The sequence below is a fragment of the Amphiprion ocellaris genome, chromosome 11 (assembly GCF_022539595.1).
Source record: "Amphiprion ocellaris isolate individual 3 ecotype Okinawa chromosome 11, ASM2253959v1, whole genome shotgun sequence".
Lineage (NCBI taxonomy): Eukaryota > Metazoa > Chordata > Actinopteri > Pomacentridae > Amphiprion > Amphiprion ocellaris.
Window position 1 is genome coordinate 10,470,443 of NC_072776.1, and position 13,025 is coordinate 10,483,467.

Sequence of the window (13,025 nt, forward strand, 5' to 3'; positions counted from 1 at the left end):
GTTTAAGTTCTACCCAGCTACAGCCTCACTGAGGTCTAAGCAGCCAGACTGATTACTATCTGTGGTGCATAGGCCTTTTAATAACTGTCAGCAAAAAGGCTTAGATTTTTGACTGGAGTTGATTGTTTTTGTCTTTGTTCCAGATATGTGGTTCACAGAGACTGACTACTGCCTCTCCATGCTCTGTTTGTGCTCTGGGGACAGTAAACAAATCTGTCCCAGGTGACTTGAGGGATCAGGATGGATCATAATGTAGCAGCAGTGGCCCTAAAACATTTGTTCTTTATAAGCCTATCGTAAGTTTAAAATTAAAATCGACTAAAACAGGAGTAATTAGTAGCTCCATCTACATTTATATCATTTTCAGCTGCAAATTAATACGCATTAGGCATGCTAGGGAGAGTTTACAGCAGCAGGATGATGTATGTGGAACTGAAAATAATTTTGTGCTAATGTTTATGGAAATTAAGGAACGTGTCATCCAGTGCAAACAGTTGTGTTTTTATAGTTTTTGGCCAATCACAAGGCCCCATGGCACAGAGTAATGTGTCATCAGGTTTTAGCTACACAGTCAAAACTTATTAGTGGGATCAGTTCATTGTTGGTTTTGGTCTTTTCATGGAATTTGTTGACAATAAGAAAAATAGACTACCACCAGCCTTATCCTTTAAGCTGTAAAGCATTGAGATGTTAAGAAGGGATTCATGCGTTCATCTGTCCAAGTAATTAAACACTGCAGTCTGAGCTGTCCCAGACTGCAGTGAAACGCTGAGGTTTTCATGCTTTTGGCACAGTGTTTCCATGACTCAGCCTCCTAGACTGAGAGACTCCAGACACTATCAGCCAGGGCTGCAGAAAAGAGGTGGTGTTACTCTGCTCGCTGTTGTGCCGAACAATAAGTGAATGTTTCCACTGAATCTGACTGTGCTTGGGGCAAAATGTTTTAATCATGCAAAAAAAGAAAAAAATCAGGCTATATCTCAATAGTCCCTTTTCATTTTGACTTGTCCTAGTTGGGAATCACATGTATATTAAAGATTAAAGATGGCTGGATTCCACTTACAGGAGGTCCTGCTTTTGGCTTACACTTACAGGTACTCAGGTACTGTGTAACAGCCAGAACCACTGGATGTCGCTAGAACACCAGAGTCTCAGACCAAATCAAATGGGCATATTGGCCTCATTTCCCCCCATACCTTCAATTACATTTACACCCAGAAAGGTTGTGTGCACCAGTCAACAAAATATAATAGAGGCACAACCATTAGCCCATGCTAGCATTGCTAAATACCATTTCCACAGTCCTTTGGACCGAAGCGGACTCGTGTGGAAATGGACACACAAAGACCGGAGCAGAAGAGACACAAACAAAGAAGAAATAGCATAGGAAAGCTTTCAAACAGTAGTAAACAAGTACATGGGTAACTTACAAATAATATATTTATGTTTTTAAATTTTGCCATTTTTTGGAAGGCACTTTTGCTTTTCCATTGCAGTGTTGGAAGTCACTCTTAGTCTGTTAATAAGGGCAGGGACGGCCAACACTAACGACTGTTGAAAAAGCTCATGTCAAATCTCGACTAGAATTCACCTGGTTCTTTGATATGCTGTGAGCAAAGTTGAGTTTATTTGTTCATCAGACTAGACGCTAGGTTTGGCACATCATTATAGACATACCATCCCTACTGTGAAGCATGGTGGTGGCAGCATCATGATGTGGACAGGCCTCTCGACAGCAGGCCCTGGAAGGCCTGTAAAGGGTCAAATTAATGCTCCAAAGTACAGGCAAATCCTGAATGACAACCTGATGCAGTCTGCAACAGAACTGTGACTTGGGAGATTTATTTTCCAGCAAGGCAATGACCTGAAGCATACAGCCAAAGATACGCAGAAACCTTTTACAGACGATAAGATGAATGTTCTGGAGCGGCCAAGTCAGAGCCTAGACCTTAATTTAATTAACAATTTGTGACTGTACTTGAAAAGGGCTGTTTACTCACTGTACCCTTGTAACGTCATGGAGCTGCAACGGTATTGCAGAGAAAAATGGGGTAAAATTGTAGAGTCGAGGCTGATTGAAATCTATCCAGACTGGCTCAATGCTGTAATTGAAGCCAAAGATACGTCTTCTAAATACTAACATGAAGGAGGCAACAACTTATCTCACTTATATTCTGCTTTATGATTTTATTAATTGACATTACTTTGTAGAAATGTTTCTACTTTGACACAAGAATCTTTTTGTAAATTCTTGTCAAAGAAAAACATTATTTTGACCATGATTCTGTGTTAAAATTAATGAAACGGGAAAACTTCCAGTTGCACTGAGTTGTTTTTATAGCCACCGTATATTGTTACATAGTAGGTAGTTGTTTTGAAGCTTTCTTTTTGTTCAGACTCTTGCAAATAATGATGGCTCAGGTCCATTAAAAGTGCATTTAATGGAACTAAGCAACCATTATTTTCCACCTGTGGTTTTCCTACTGTGACAAGTCACAATATCTGCTGTGAAAAAGGTCCGTTCGGTATTCGAGAGCAAGTCGTCTTCTAGACTGATTAGTGTCATTGAACAATATCACACAAAGAAAAACAACTCCTAATCAGAGATATAAATGGAAGTCTGATTGGATGAAAATGCAGCTCAGCCACAGGCTTGTTTTCAGGGAGCAGAATGTTACGTGGAAGAAAAATTTTAAATTTGAGCCAACGGTTATTTCTTTCAGGCTAGCCGAGGAAGCAAGGGGTGAGGGTGGGGGGAACCTAACGGGTAGTTAGTGCGGTAATGAACTGCACCTCCCAGTCTTCAGGGTCATCCTTCACAAGGCTAATGATCAGCGGTGGGAACTGGGAGGCTGCTGTGAGGCATCGGCGGCCAACACACAGCACAACGGGCCGCCTTGCATGATAAATGACAGCCGGCCTTTTTACGCCGAGTGTCGTGAAGGTTGATGAGCTGCATGCTGGCAGTGTGAAATAACACAAGCCTGGCTTTGATTTTCTCCTCATTTGGTAGATCTCACGCTTGTATGCGAGGTCAGGTGTGTAAGAATGTGTAGCTGTGTGTTGTGGAGACATAAATCTGTTTGTACAGTCACATTGCGAGGACCAGCATCTCTTTTGGGGACAATAAAAAAGGCCTCATAAATTACTGTATTATAGGATGAAGTCTTGTTTAGGGTTAATGTCACTGTACTCTGAAGCCATGGAAACCCCACTCTGTTTGTCAGTGTGTGTGTGGGCGCACGAGAGTAATTATCACTCCCATAGTACCGCAGAGGGAGTGTGTCCTTTTCTGTGGAGTGTGAGGGGAAACTGTTTGCAACTGATATGTTTTGTAGCAGGAGATGGAGGCGTACAGCAATATCAGAGCACTTCCTCCCTTCCTGTTTTGTGCGTTTTGCAGGAAAGAAGTTGCCGGGTCACTCCAGGCTGCTGCCCCCCGATTGGTCCGAGGAGGATGTGCAGAGTTGGTTGAGCGAGGAAGGACTGGAGGAGCTCGTCAGTGTCTTTAAAGCCAACAACATCGACGGACCAGAGCTTATCCAGCTGAGCAAGGAAACAGCAGCCGAGATGGGAATCGGTGAGGACGGAATATAAAACAGTCACGTACATGAGTGTACATTACACACACACACACACACACAAACACACACACTCCCTCTCTCTCTCTCTCTCCCTCACGGGCACATTGGGATTCAGTGTTTTTGCGGGGATTTACGCTCTGATCCGAAAACATGACAAGACCGAATTGGAAAGCATGATATAAGCTGCTTTCATTGATGCTCTGATTTATTTTTTCCCTCCACAACTCCTGCCAAACGGCGATCTGATTTAGGGACGTGAATTTCTGTCTGCTTATACAATCACAAATCACGCTGCGAGGACAGCGCCCCGCAGGATGGCCTTTACCTCTGGAATGGTTATAATCCCTCTCACAATAAGATTAGTCCACTCAACGGACGTCCAAGGTCACAGCGTGGAAAGTCTCCATGCAAACTGTAGCCAGAAAACCGCACTGGACAGAATATAAGCAGCGGTGGCACAGTACAGGAGCAAATAATGTCCAAGTGTCAGCATCATTATCCCCACTAAAGCAGTTTTGAAGTTAATTAAACAGTTCTCGCTAATTCACTTTCATGCAGACTGTTAAATTGATGCCACTTTGACTGTGAAGGCCGTTTTGACTGTAATAAGTCATTTTTATATTTGGGTCTTTGTGTAAATTGAACAAATAAGATTTAATGTGTTAATTAGTGAGCCGTAGAGGAGCTTGTTAGTGGATTTTATTGCGTTCAGATAGATCACAGTGATGCTGCACAGCTAACCTGCTCCTGAGGAGATTCTGTTCAGAGTTTGGGATCAGCTTTAAGAAGCACAATCCTCTCTTGTTTCCTTTCCTGACCGTATTCTTCATGAACGATAGATTCTCAGCTGAATTATCTGCAAACCTGTTGAACTGTGCATTAGTGATATCACTGAATGAAGCCGTGCAGAGTCGCAGAATACAGCATAAAATCTGTGTGTCTCCTTGCCATGAGAATCTACATTTATTCAGTTGGTGATGCAGAAAATGCTGAATATGTTTGGAAGTTTGGTCCTGATTTGCTGCCAAGTCCTACACTGCTGGGAATAGAACACATATTAGTAAACTGATTAGTCTGTTCGTATTTATCACAGAAAATATTCAGCCGATATTATTAATTCTAACGTGGTTTCCTCATATCCTTCGTCATGGGACACTGTCAGATGTAAATGTTTAAACACTTTCATGAGTTCTAATGTCATAGGCAGCCTGATGGCTTTTCTTTAAGCATTCTATTTTTCTTTTGTAATGGAGAGTTGTGAAGAATACAAAAAAAAACCCCCAATAACAACCGATACCTCTTAACTGAAGTAGGCGGAACACAATCAGTCCATTCTGTGAGGAAAAGGACTCAAATAATGTTCAAAGTGCCCCATTTAATAGGAGCGTTTACAGAGCCTGATGAAGACAATCACTGGCAACGCCTGTCGTATCTGACTGGGGTTTTAGGTTTTGTCCAGTTGGCTCATATGAAGAAATGTTGAACTGTACTACAAAGTAAGTTCAACACATCCAGGATATCTTTTGTTAACAGTCACAGTCTGACATAGTGGTCTCATGAAGCTGGTTGTCAACTTGGTAAAGAAGCGGAATTGGACACAGATGACTAATAACAAACATGGACAAGACTAGAGTTAGAGTCTAGAGGTGTAGTGCAGGGGTGTCAAACATGCGGCCCCCGGGCCAAAACCGGCCCTCCATAGGGTCCAATCCGGCCCGCAGGACGACTTTGTAAAGTGTAATAATTACAGAGAGGACATTAACCGTAAATTGTAAAACTATACATTTAAAATAATTTCTAGACCTAAAATACTACATTGTTCATTGTTCATTTGTCGTTTTGTCTCATTTTTGTAATATGTTGTCATTTTTTCTGACTTTTGTCATCTGTCATTTTATGTTTCCTTTTGTTTTGCTTGTGTTTTTTGTCATTTTGTTATTTTGTGTTTCGCTTTATTCGTTGTTTTGTGTATCCTTTGTGTCATTTTGCTGTTTTTGTGTTGCTTGTGTTTGTCTATTTTTTTGTCATTTTGTTTCTTGCTTTTGTCATTTTTGGTCTCATTTGTATCATTTGTGTAATTTTTTTATCTCGTTTTTTTGTCATTTATCTATTTTTTTGTCACTTTGTAACTTTTTTGTCTAATTTTTTGTCTTTTTTTTGCTTTGTTTTGCGTCGTTTGTCTCATTTTTGTCGTGTTGTGTCTTGATTTTGTTGTTTTGTCTGACTTTTGCCATCTTGATCATAAAGTAAAACACTATATCATTCAGTTCCAGACACCTATGAATAAATGTTTTCTTCTTTTGTAGAAACACTGTGATCTGGAAGTTGTAATGTGTAAATGATAAGAAATGATAAGGTGAAGCATAGTATTGCTGAAATTGAGCTTATTTTCTTAAGAAATTTCAGGTTGTTCATCATGTTTTGTAAAAAGATAGTTCCTTAAATGTGAGCACTTTCAGAATGTACTTTTTTTTGCACTAAAAAAAAGGAAAAATTTGGAGTTGTGGTTATTTATAGGTTATTCTGCTGTGATTTTACTGGTCACTTGAGATCAAATTGGGCTGAATGTAGCCCCTGAACTAAGATGAGTTTGACACCACTGGTCTAGAGAGTTTTAACAAATAATACAGACTACGAGTAAGACAGCTGCTGAAGCCAAAGTCAGGAGCTGCAAAAACACTACTGTCTGTGTGAATATGTAATTAACAGGCTTATCAATATCATTGTCCCATTGTGTAGAAGTTGCTTAGATTAAGTTTCTTACTTAAGATTCCATATTCAGTTTCATTATCATCATACGTCTCAAGATTATATAATGAAATTACAGATGTATTCCCTTTATGCTACTCCCCCCAAAATATTTGGAGAATAAATGATGACGCAATAAAACTAATATTCTTTTATGGCAAAGTGAAAGATGAGTTCAGTAATCTCACATTCAGTCTCATTCCTTTGCTGCATAAGACAGTTTTAGCCTTGTTCGTTGAGCTGGCAGTGTTTTGGCAAAAGAAGAACAAATGTCAAAACATCATTCAGAGCGATAAGTAGACTTACTGCAGACCTTAAGGTCAACAAGCAGGCTTTAAGACTTTAGTGTTTTAATCAGTCTCTGTTTTTGGATTATATCACTCCACACAGGCGTATAAAACAAAGAGATGGCTTTGAAATTGCCTGTAGCTTGAAATACTCTGACCTTCCCCTCTCACTGTGTGCAAACTGAGCTCTGAAGGATCTTCTAGGAATGGCGATGCTGTTTTTCCAGAAAAGTTATTGGTCAGTAAGGGGTGCTTTAACATGTGATGATCTATTATTATGAACATAACTGGCTCAAGAGCAGGTGGAAGCAGACCAAAGTCCAGAAAACCAAGAGCTAAACCTGAAGTTACCTCGCTAACACTTTCTCCTGCTTACAGGCCTCTGGTTGGTCACATTCTCATTGCAGATTAAGACAAAGTAGAACATTTCTGAGGAAATCTTAAGCCCCAATACAGCTTTTGCCAGTTAGTATGTCCTGCTGTAATTATGCATAAGGTATCATTTCTATAAATACATTTATTTTGAAAAGCTAGCATGTTTTAATAACCCTGATTAGTGCCTTTGAGCTTTTACTTTGAAAGTGTAGTTCAATCAGCCAATCAGCTGTGAGTCACAGTTTGCTTGTAGTGAGCAGAGCAGATAGAGGAGCAAACAGGCAGACTAAACTGTCACAGCTTCCTATGCTCTTAAACACTTTCTACACTCTGAAACATACGTAGTTTTAACAACATATAAAATTCTATAAGGGTATTCACCAGTGATATACTACAACTTAAATGATGAAGATGATGATGAATTAACTGCAGATGCTGATGATGATGAGATGAATGTACTGCACAGTGAGAATGGACAAGGCCAGATGCTGAACGCTACGGTTGCTGAGCCAATTTTATTTTGATTCAATCTACTTTTAATATGTTTTAATTATTATTTTTTAGATTTTTACTCCGCCAAAGAATGGCGGAGTTATGTGACGATCAGCGTACATTTGTCTGTGAATCTGTCAGTGTGAAACATTACTCAAAAACGGACGAACGGATTTGGATGAAAGTTTCAGGGGAAGTCAGAAATTACACAAAGACCACCTCATTAAATTTTCACAGTGATGCGGCTTATAGTCTGGATCCACGGCTTTGTTAAGGATTTCCCATTGCGAGATATAGCTGCCGGCACGGCGTCGCTGCAACCATGATGTGAACACTGTGTCAGTTACCTGCTGATGCTCAAATGATTGCGATCCTACTACAAATTGACTGTTATTTATCAGTTGGAAATCATACAAGGAACAAATGATTTAACTGTGGGGTGTTTGAGTCCCATCAATTCCTGCCGCCCGCTACATATTTAGGTCACGCAATGTAGCAAACCCGAGCCAGACACGTTAAGTTTAGCTGTCAGCCTTATTTTAAACACAAATTCACCTTTCTGTCCTTCACTCCTTTCTGGAAACACTGTAAGAGCTTATTCCCATTCCAGCGAGGAGCTTCTAAGTTTAGACATCCTTTGCTAGACAGCAACAGCGTGGAACCGTTTTCTTTTATCTTAACGTGAATTTTCAGACTTTTCAGCAGCGCCTTCGTCATGTCAAGAAACTGCTTCTTAGATAAACACTTTCTGTACCGCTGGAATGGTGACAAAATAAAAGCCAGTAACATGAAAAATACGCCTTCAAAATAAAAACATGGAGGGAAATTTTAACACTAGCAAAACAAAGGCTTGCCAAAAGTAATGAACTGATCAACAGACTTTTATAAGAGTAATTTACACGCAATTTGGTATCCATACATAACATGCACATGCATAACAAATGCCTGTGCTCAGCACAAGGTCATTTTTTATTAAAGATTTCATCAGTCGGAAATGATAAATCAACTGAGCAGCCTTAGCGGTGCTTTTCCAATAGTTTAGTATGTCGTCCAAAATGTGGAAAAAATGTCATAGTTTTGTATGTCGTTCAAAATGTGACAAAAATGTCATAGTTTAGTATGTCGTCCAAAATGTGACAAAAATGTCAGTTTGGTATGTCGTCCAAAATGTGACAAAAACATCATAGTTTAGTATGTCGTCCAAAATGTGACAAAAATGTCATAGTTTGGTATGTCGTCCAAAATGTGACAAAAATGTCATAGTTTGGTATGTCGTTAAAAATGTGACAAAAACATCATAGTTTAGTATGTCGCCCAAAATGTGGAAAAAACGTCATAGTTTAGTATGTTGTCCAAAATATGACAAAAACGTCACAGTTTAGTACGTCGTCCAAAATGTGGAAAAAATGTCATAGTTTAGTATGTCGTCCAAAATGTGACAAAAATGTCATAGTTTAGTATGTCGTCCAAAATATGACAAAAATGTCATAGTTTAGTATATCGTCCAAAATATGACAGAAACGTCATAGTTTAGTATGTCGTCCAAAATGTGACAAAAATGTCATAGTTTAGTATGTCGTCCAAAATATGACAAAAACATCATAGTTTAGTATGTCGTCCAAAATATGACAGAAACGTCATAGTTTAGTATGTTGTCCAAAATATGACAAAAACGTCACAGTTTAGTACGTCGTCCAAAATGTGGAAAAAATGTCATAGTTTAGTATGTCGTCCAAAATGTGACAAAAATGTCATAGTTTAGTATGTCGTCCAAAATATGACAAAAATGTCATAGTTTAGTATATCGTCCAAAATATGACAAAAACGTCATAGTTTAGTATGTCGTCCAAAATGTGACAAAAATGTCATAGTTTAGTATGTCGTCCAAAATATGACAAAAACATCATAGTTTAGTATGTCGTCCAAAATATGACAGAAACGTCATAGTTTAGTATGTCGTCCAACAAGCGGTGAAGCGATGCCCAGGTAGCTCAACTGGTTGAGAGAGCGTCACGTGAACAAAACTGTCAGAGGCACAGGTTCGATTCCAGCTCGTGACCCTTTACTGCAGATCTTCCCTGTTGTCCTCTGTTTTCCTTTTGAATAAAACTAACAAAAGGGCCTAAAAAACATCATAGGATGTCGTCCAAAATGTCATTAAAGCGTCACAGTTTAGTATGTCGTCCAAAATGTGACAAAAATGTCATAGTTTAGTATGTCGTCCAAAATCTGACAAACATGTCATAGTTTAGTATGTCGTCAGAAATATGACAAAAACGTCATAGTTTAGTATGTCGCCCAAAATATGACAAAAACGTCGTATGTTGTCCAAAATGTGGGAAGAATGTCATGGTTTAGTATGTCGTCCAAAATGTGGAAAAAATGTCATAGTTTAGTATGTCGCCCAAAATATGACAAAAACATCGTATGGCGTCCAAAATGTGGAAAAAATGTCATAGTTTAGTATGTCATCCAAAATATGACAAAAACGTCATAGGTTAGTATGTCGTCCAAAATATGACAAAAATGTCATAGTTTAGTATGTTGTCCAAAATATGACGAAAACGTCATAGTTTAGTATGTCGCCCAAAATATGACAAAAACGTCGTATGTCCAAAATGTGACAAAAACGTCATAGTTTAGTATGTCATCCAAAATATGACAAAAATGTCATAGGTTAGGATGTCATCCAAAATATGACGAAAATGTCATAGTTTAGTATGTCGTCAGAAATATGACAAAAACGTCATAGTTTAGTATGTCGCCCAAAATATGACAAAAACGTCGTATGTTGTCCAAAATGTGGGAAGAATGTCATAGTTTAGTATGTCGTCGAAAATACGACAAAAACATCGTATGGCATCCAAAATGTGGAAAAAATGTCATAGTTTAGTATGTCGTCCAAAATATGACAAAAACGTCATAGGTTAGTATGTCGTCCAAAATGTGGAAAAAATGTCATAGTTTATTATGTCGTCCAAAATATGACAAAAACGTCATAGTTTAGTATGTTGTCCAAAATGTGACAAAAACGTCATAGTTTAGTATGTCATCGAAAATGTGACAAAAACGTCATAGGTTAGGATGTCGTCCAAAATGTGGAAAAAATGTCATAGTTTAGTATGTCGCCCAAAATATGACAAAAACATCGTATGGCGTCCAAAATGTGGGAAGAATGTCATAGTTTAGTATGTCGTCCAAAATATGACAAAAACATCATAGTTTAGTATGTCGTCCAAAATGTGACAAAAACGTCATAGTTTAGTATGGCGTCCAAAATGTGGAAAAAATGTCATAGTTTAGTATGTCGTCCAAAATATGACAAAAACGTCATAGGTTAGTATGTCGTCCAAAATATGACAAAAATGTCATAGTTTAGTATGTTGTCCAAAATATGACAAAAACGTCATAGTTTAGTATGTCGCCCAAAATATGACAAAAACGTCGTATGTCCAAAATGTGACAAAAACGTCATAGTTTAGTATGTCATCCAAAATATGACAAAAATGTCATAGGTTAGGATGTCATCCAAAATATGACGAAAATGTCATAGTTTAGTATGTCGTCAGAAATATGACAAAAACGTCATAGTTTAGTATGTTGTCCAAAATGTGACAAAAACGTCATAGTTTAGTATGTCATCGAAAATGTGACAAAAACGTCATAGGTTAGGATGTCGTCCAAAATGTGGAAAAAATGTCATAGTTTAGTATGTCGCCCAAAATATGACAAAAACATCGTATGGCGTCCAAAATGTGGGAAGAATGTCATAGTTTAGTATGTCGTCCAAAATATGACAAAAACATCATAGTTTAGTATGTCGTCCAAAATGTGACAAAAACGTCATAGTTTAGTATGGCGTCCAAAATGTGGAAAAAATGTCATAGTTTAGTATGTCGTCCAAAATATGACAAAAACGTCATAGGTTAGTATGTCGTCCAAAATATGACAAAAATGTCATAGTTTAGTATGTTGTCCAAAATATGACAAAAACGTCATAGTTTAGTATGTCGCCCAAAATATGACAAAAACGTCGTATGTCCAAAATGTGACAAAAACGTCATAGTTTAGTATGTCATCCAAAATATGACAAAAATGTCATAGGTTAGGATGTCATCCAAAATATGACGAAAATGTCATAGTTTAGTATGTCGTCAGAAATATGACAAAAACGTCATAGTTTAGTATGTCGCCCAAAATATGACAAAAACATCGTATGGCATCCAAAATGTGGAAAAAATGTCATAGTTTAGTATGTCGTCCAAAATATGACAAAAACGTCATAGGTTAGTATGTCGTCCAAAATGTGGAAAAAATGTCATAGTTTATTATGTCGTCCAAAATATGACAAAAACGTCATAGTTTAGTATGTTGTCCAAAATGTGACAAAAACGTCATAGTTTAGTATGTCATCGAAAATGTGACAAAAACGTCATAGGTTAGGATGTCGTCCAAAATGTGGAAAAAATGTCAGAGTTTAGTATGTCGCCCAAAATATGACAAAAACATCGTATGGCGTCCAAAATGTGGAAAAAATGTCATAGTTTAGTATGTCGTCCAAAATATGACAAAAACGTCATAGGTTAGTATGTCGTCCAAAATATGACAAAAATGTCATAGTTTAGTATGTCGTCCAAAATATGACAAAAACGTCATAGGTTAGTATGTCGTCCAAAATATGACAAAAACGTCATAGTTTAGTATGTTGTCCAAAATGTGACAAAAAAGTCATAGTTTAGTATGTCGTCCAAAATATGACAAACGTCATAGTTTTTCGTCCAAAATAGGACAAAAACGTCATAGTTTAGTATGTCGTCCAAAATATGACAAAAACGTGATAGTTTAGTATGTCGTCCAAAATGTGACAAAAACGTCATGGTTTAGTATGTCGTCCAATATATGACAAAAATGTCATAGTTTAGTATGTCATCCAAAATGACAAAACCGTCATAGTTTAGTATGTCGTCCAAAATGTGACAAAAACGTCAGTTTAGTATGTCGTCCAATATATGACAAAAATGTCATAGTTTAGTATGTCGTCCGAAATATGACAAAAACGTCATATGTCCAAAATGTGGGAAAAATGTCATAGTTTAGTATGTCGTCCAAAATATGACAAAAATGTCATAGTTTAGTATGTTGTCCAAAATGTGGAAAAATTGTCATACTTTAGTATGTCGTCCAAAATATGACAAAAACGTCATAGTTTAGTATGTCGTCCAAAATGTGACAAAACCGGCACAGTTTAGTATGTCGTCCAAAATATGACAAAAATGTCATAGTTTAGGATGTCGTCCAAAATGTGACAAAAATGTCATAGTTTAGTATGTTGTCCAAAATATGACAAAAAGTCATAGTTTATTATGTCGTCCAAAATATGACAAAAACGTCATAGTTTAGTATGTTGTCCAAAATATGACAAAATCGTCATATGTCCAAAATGTGGGAAAAATGTCATAGTTTAGTATGTTGTCCAAAATATGACAAAAACGTCATAGGTTAGTATGACGTCCAAAATATGACACAAACGTCATAGTTT

General features: G+C 37.6%; 1 protein-coding gene across 4 annotated transcripts in view; it reads left to right on the forward strand.

Annotated features, from left to right (window-relative positions):
- Positions 1-13,025, forward strand: part of LOC111575753 (WD repeat, SAM and U-box domain-containing protein 1-like) — a 42,464-nt gene that overhangs the window by 11,632 nt on the left and 17,807 nt on the right. For all 4 annotated transcript variants that reach the window (XM_055014917.1, XM_055014918.1, XM_023281069.3 and 1 more), the window contains exon 9: positions 3,404-3,580. In XM_055014917.1, the coding sequence (XP_054870892.1) occupies positions 3,404-3,580 (177 nt within the window). The remainder of the gene's footprint in view (positions 1-3,403; positions 3,581-13,025) is intronic.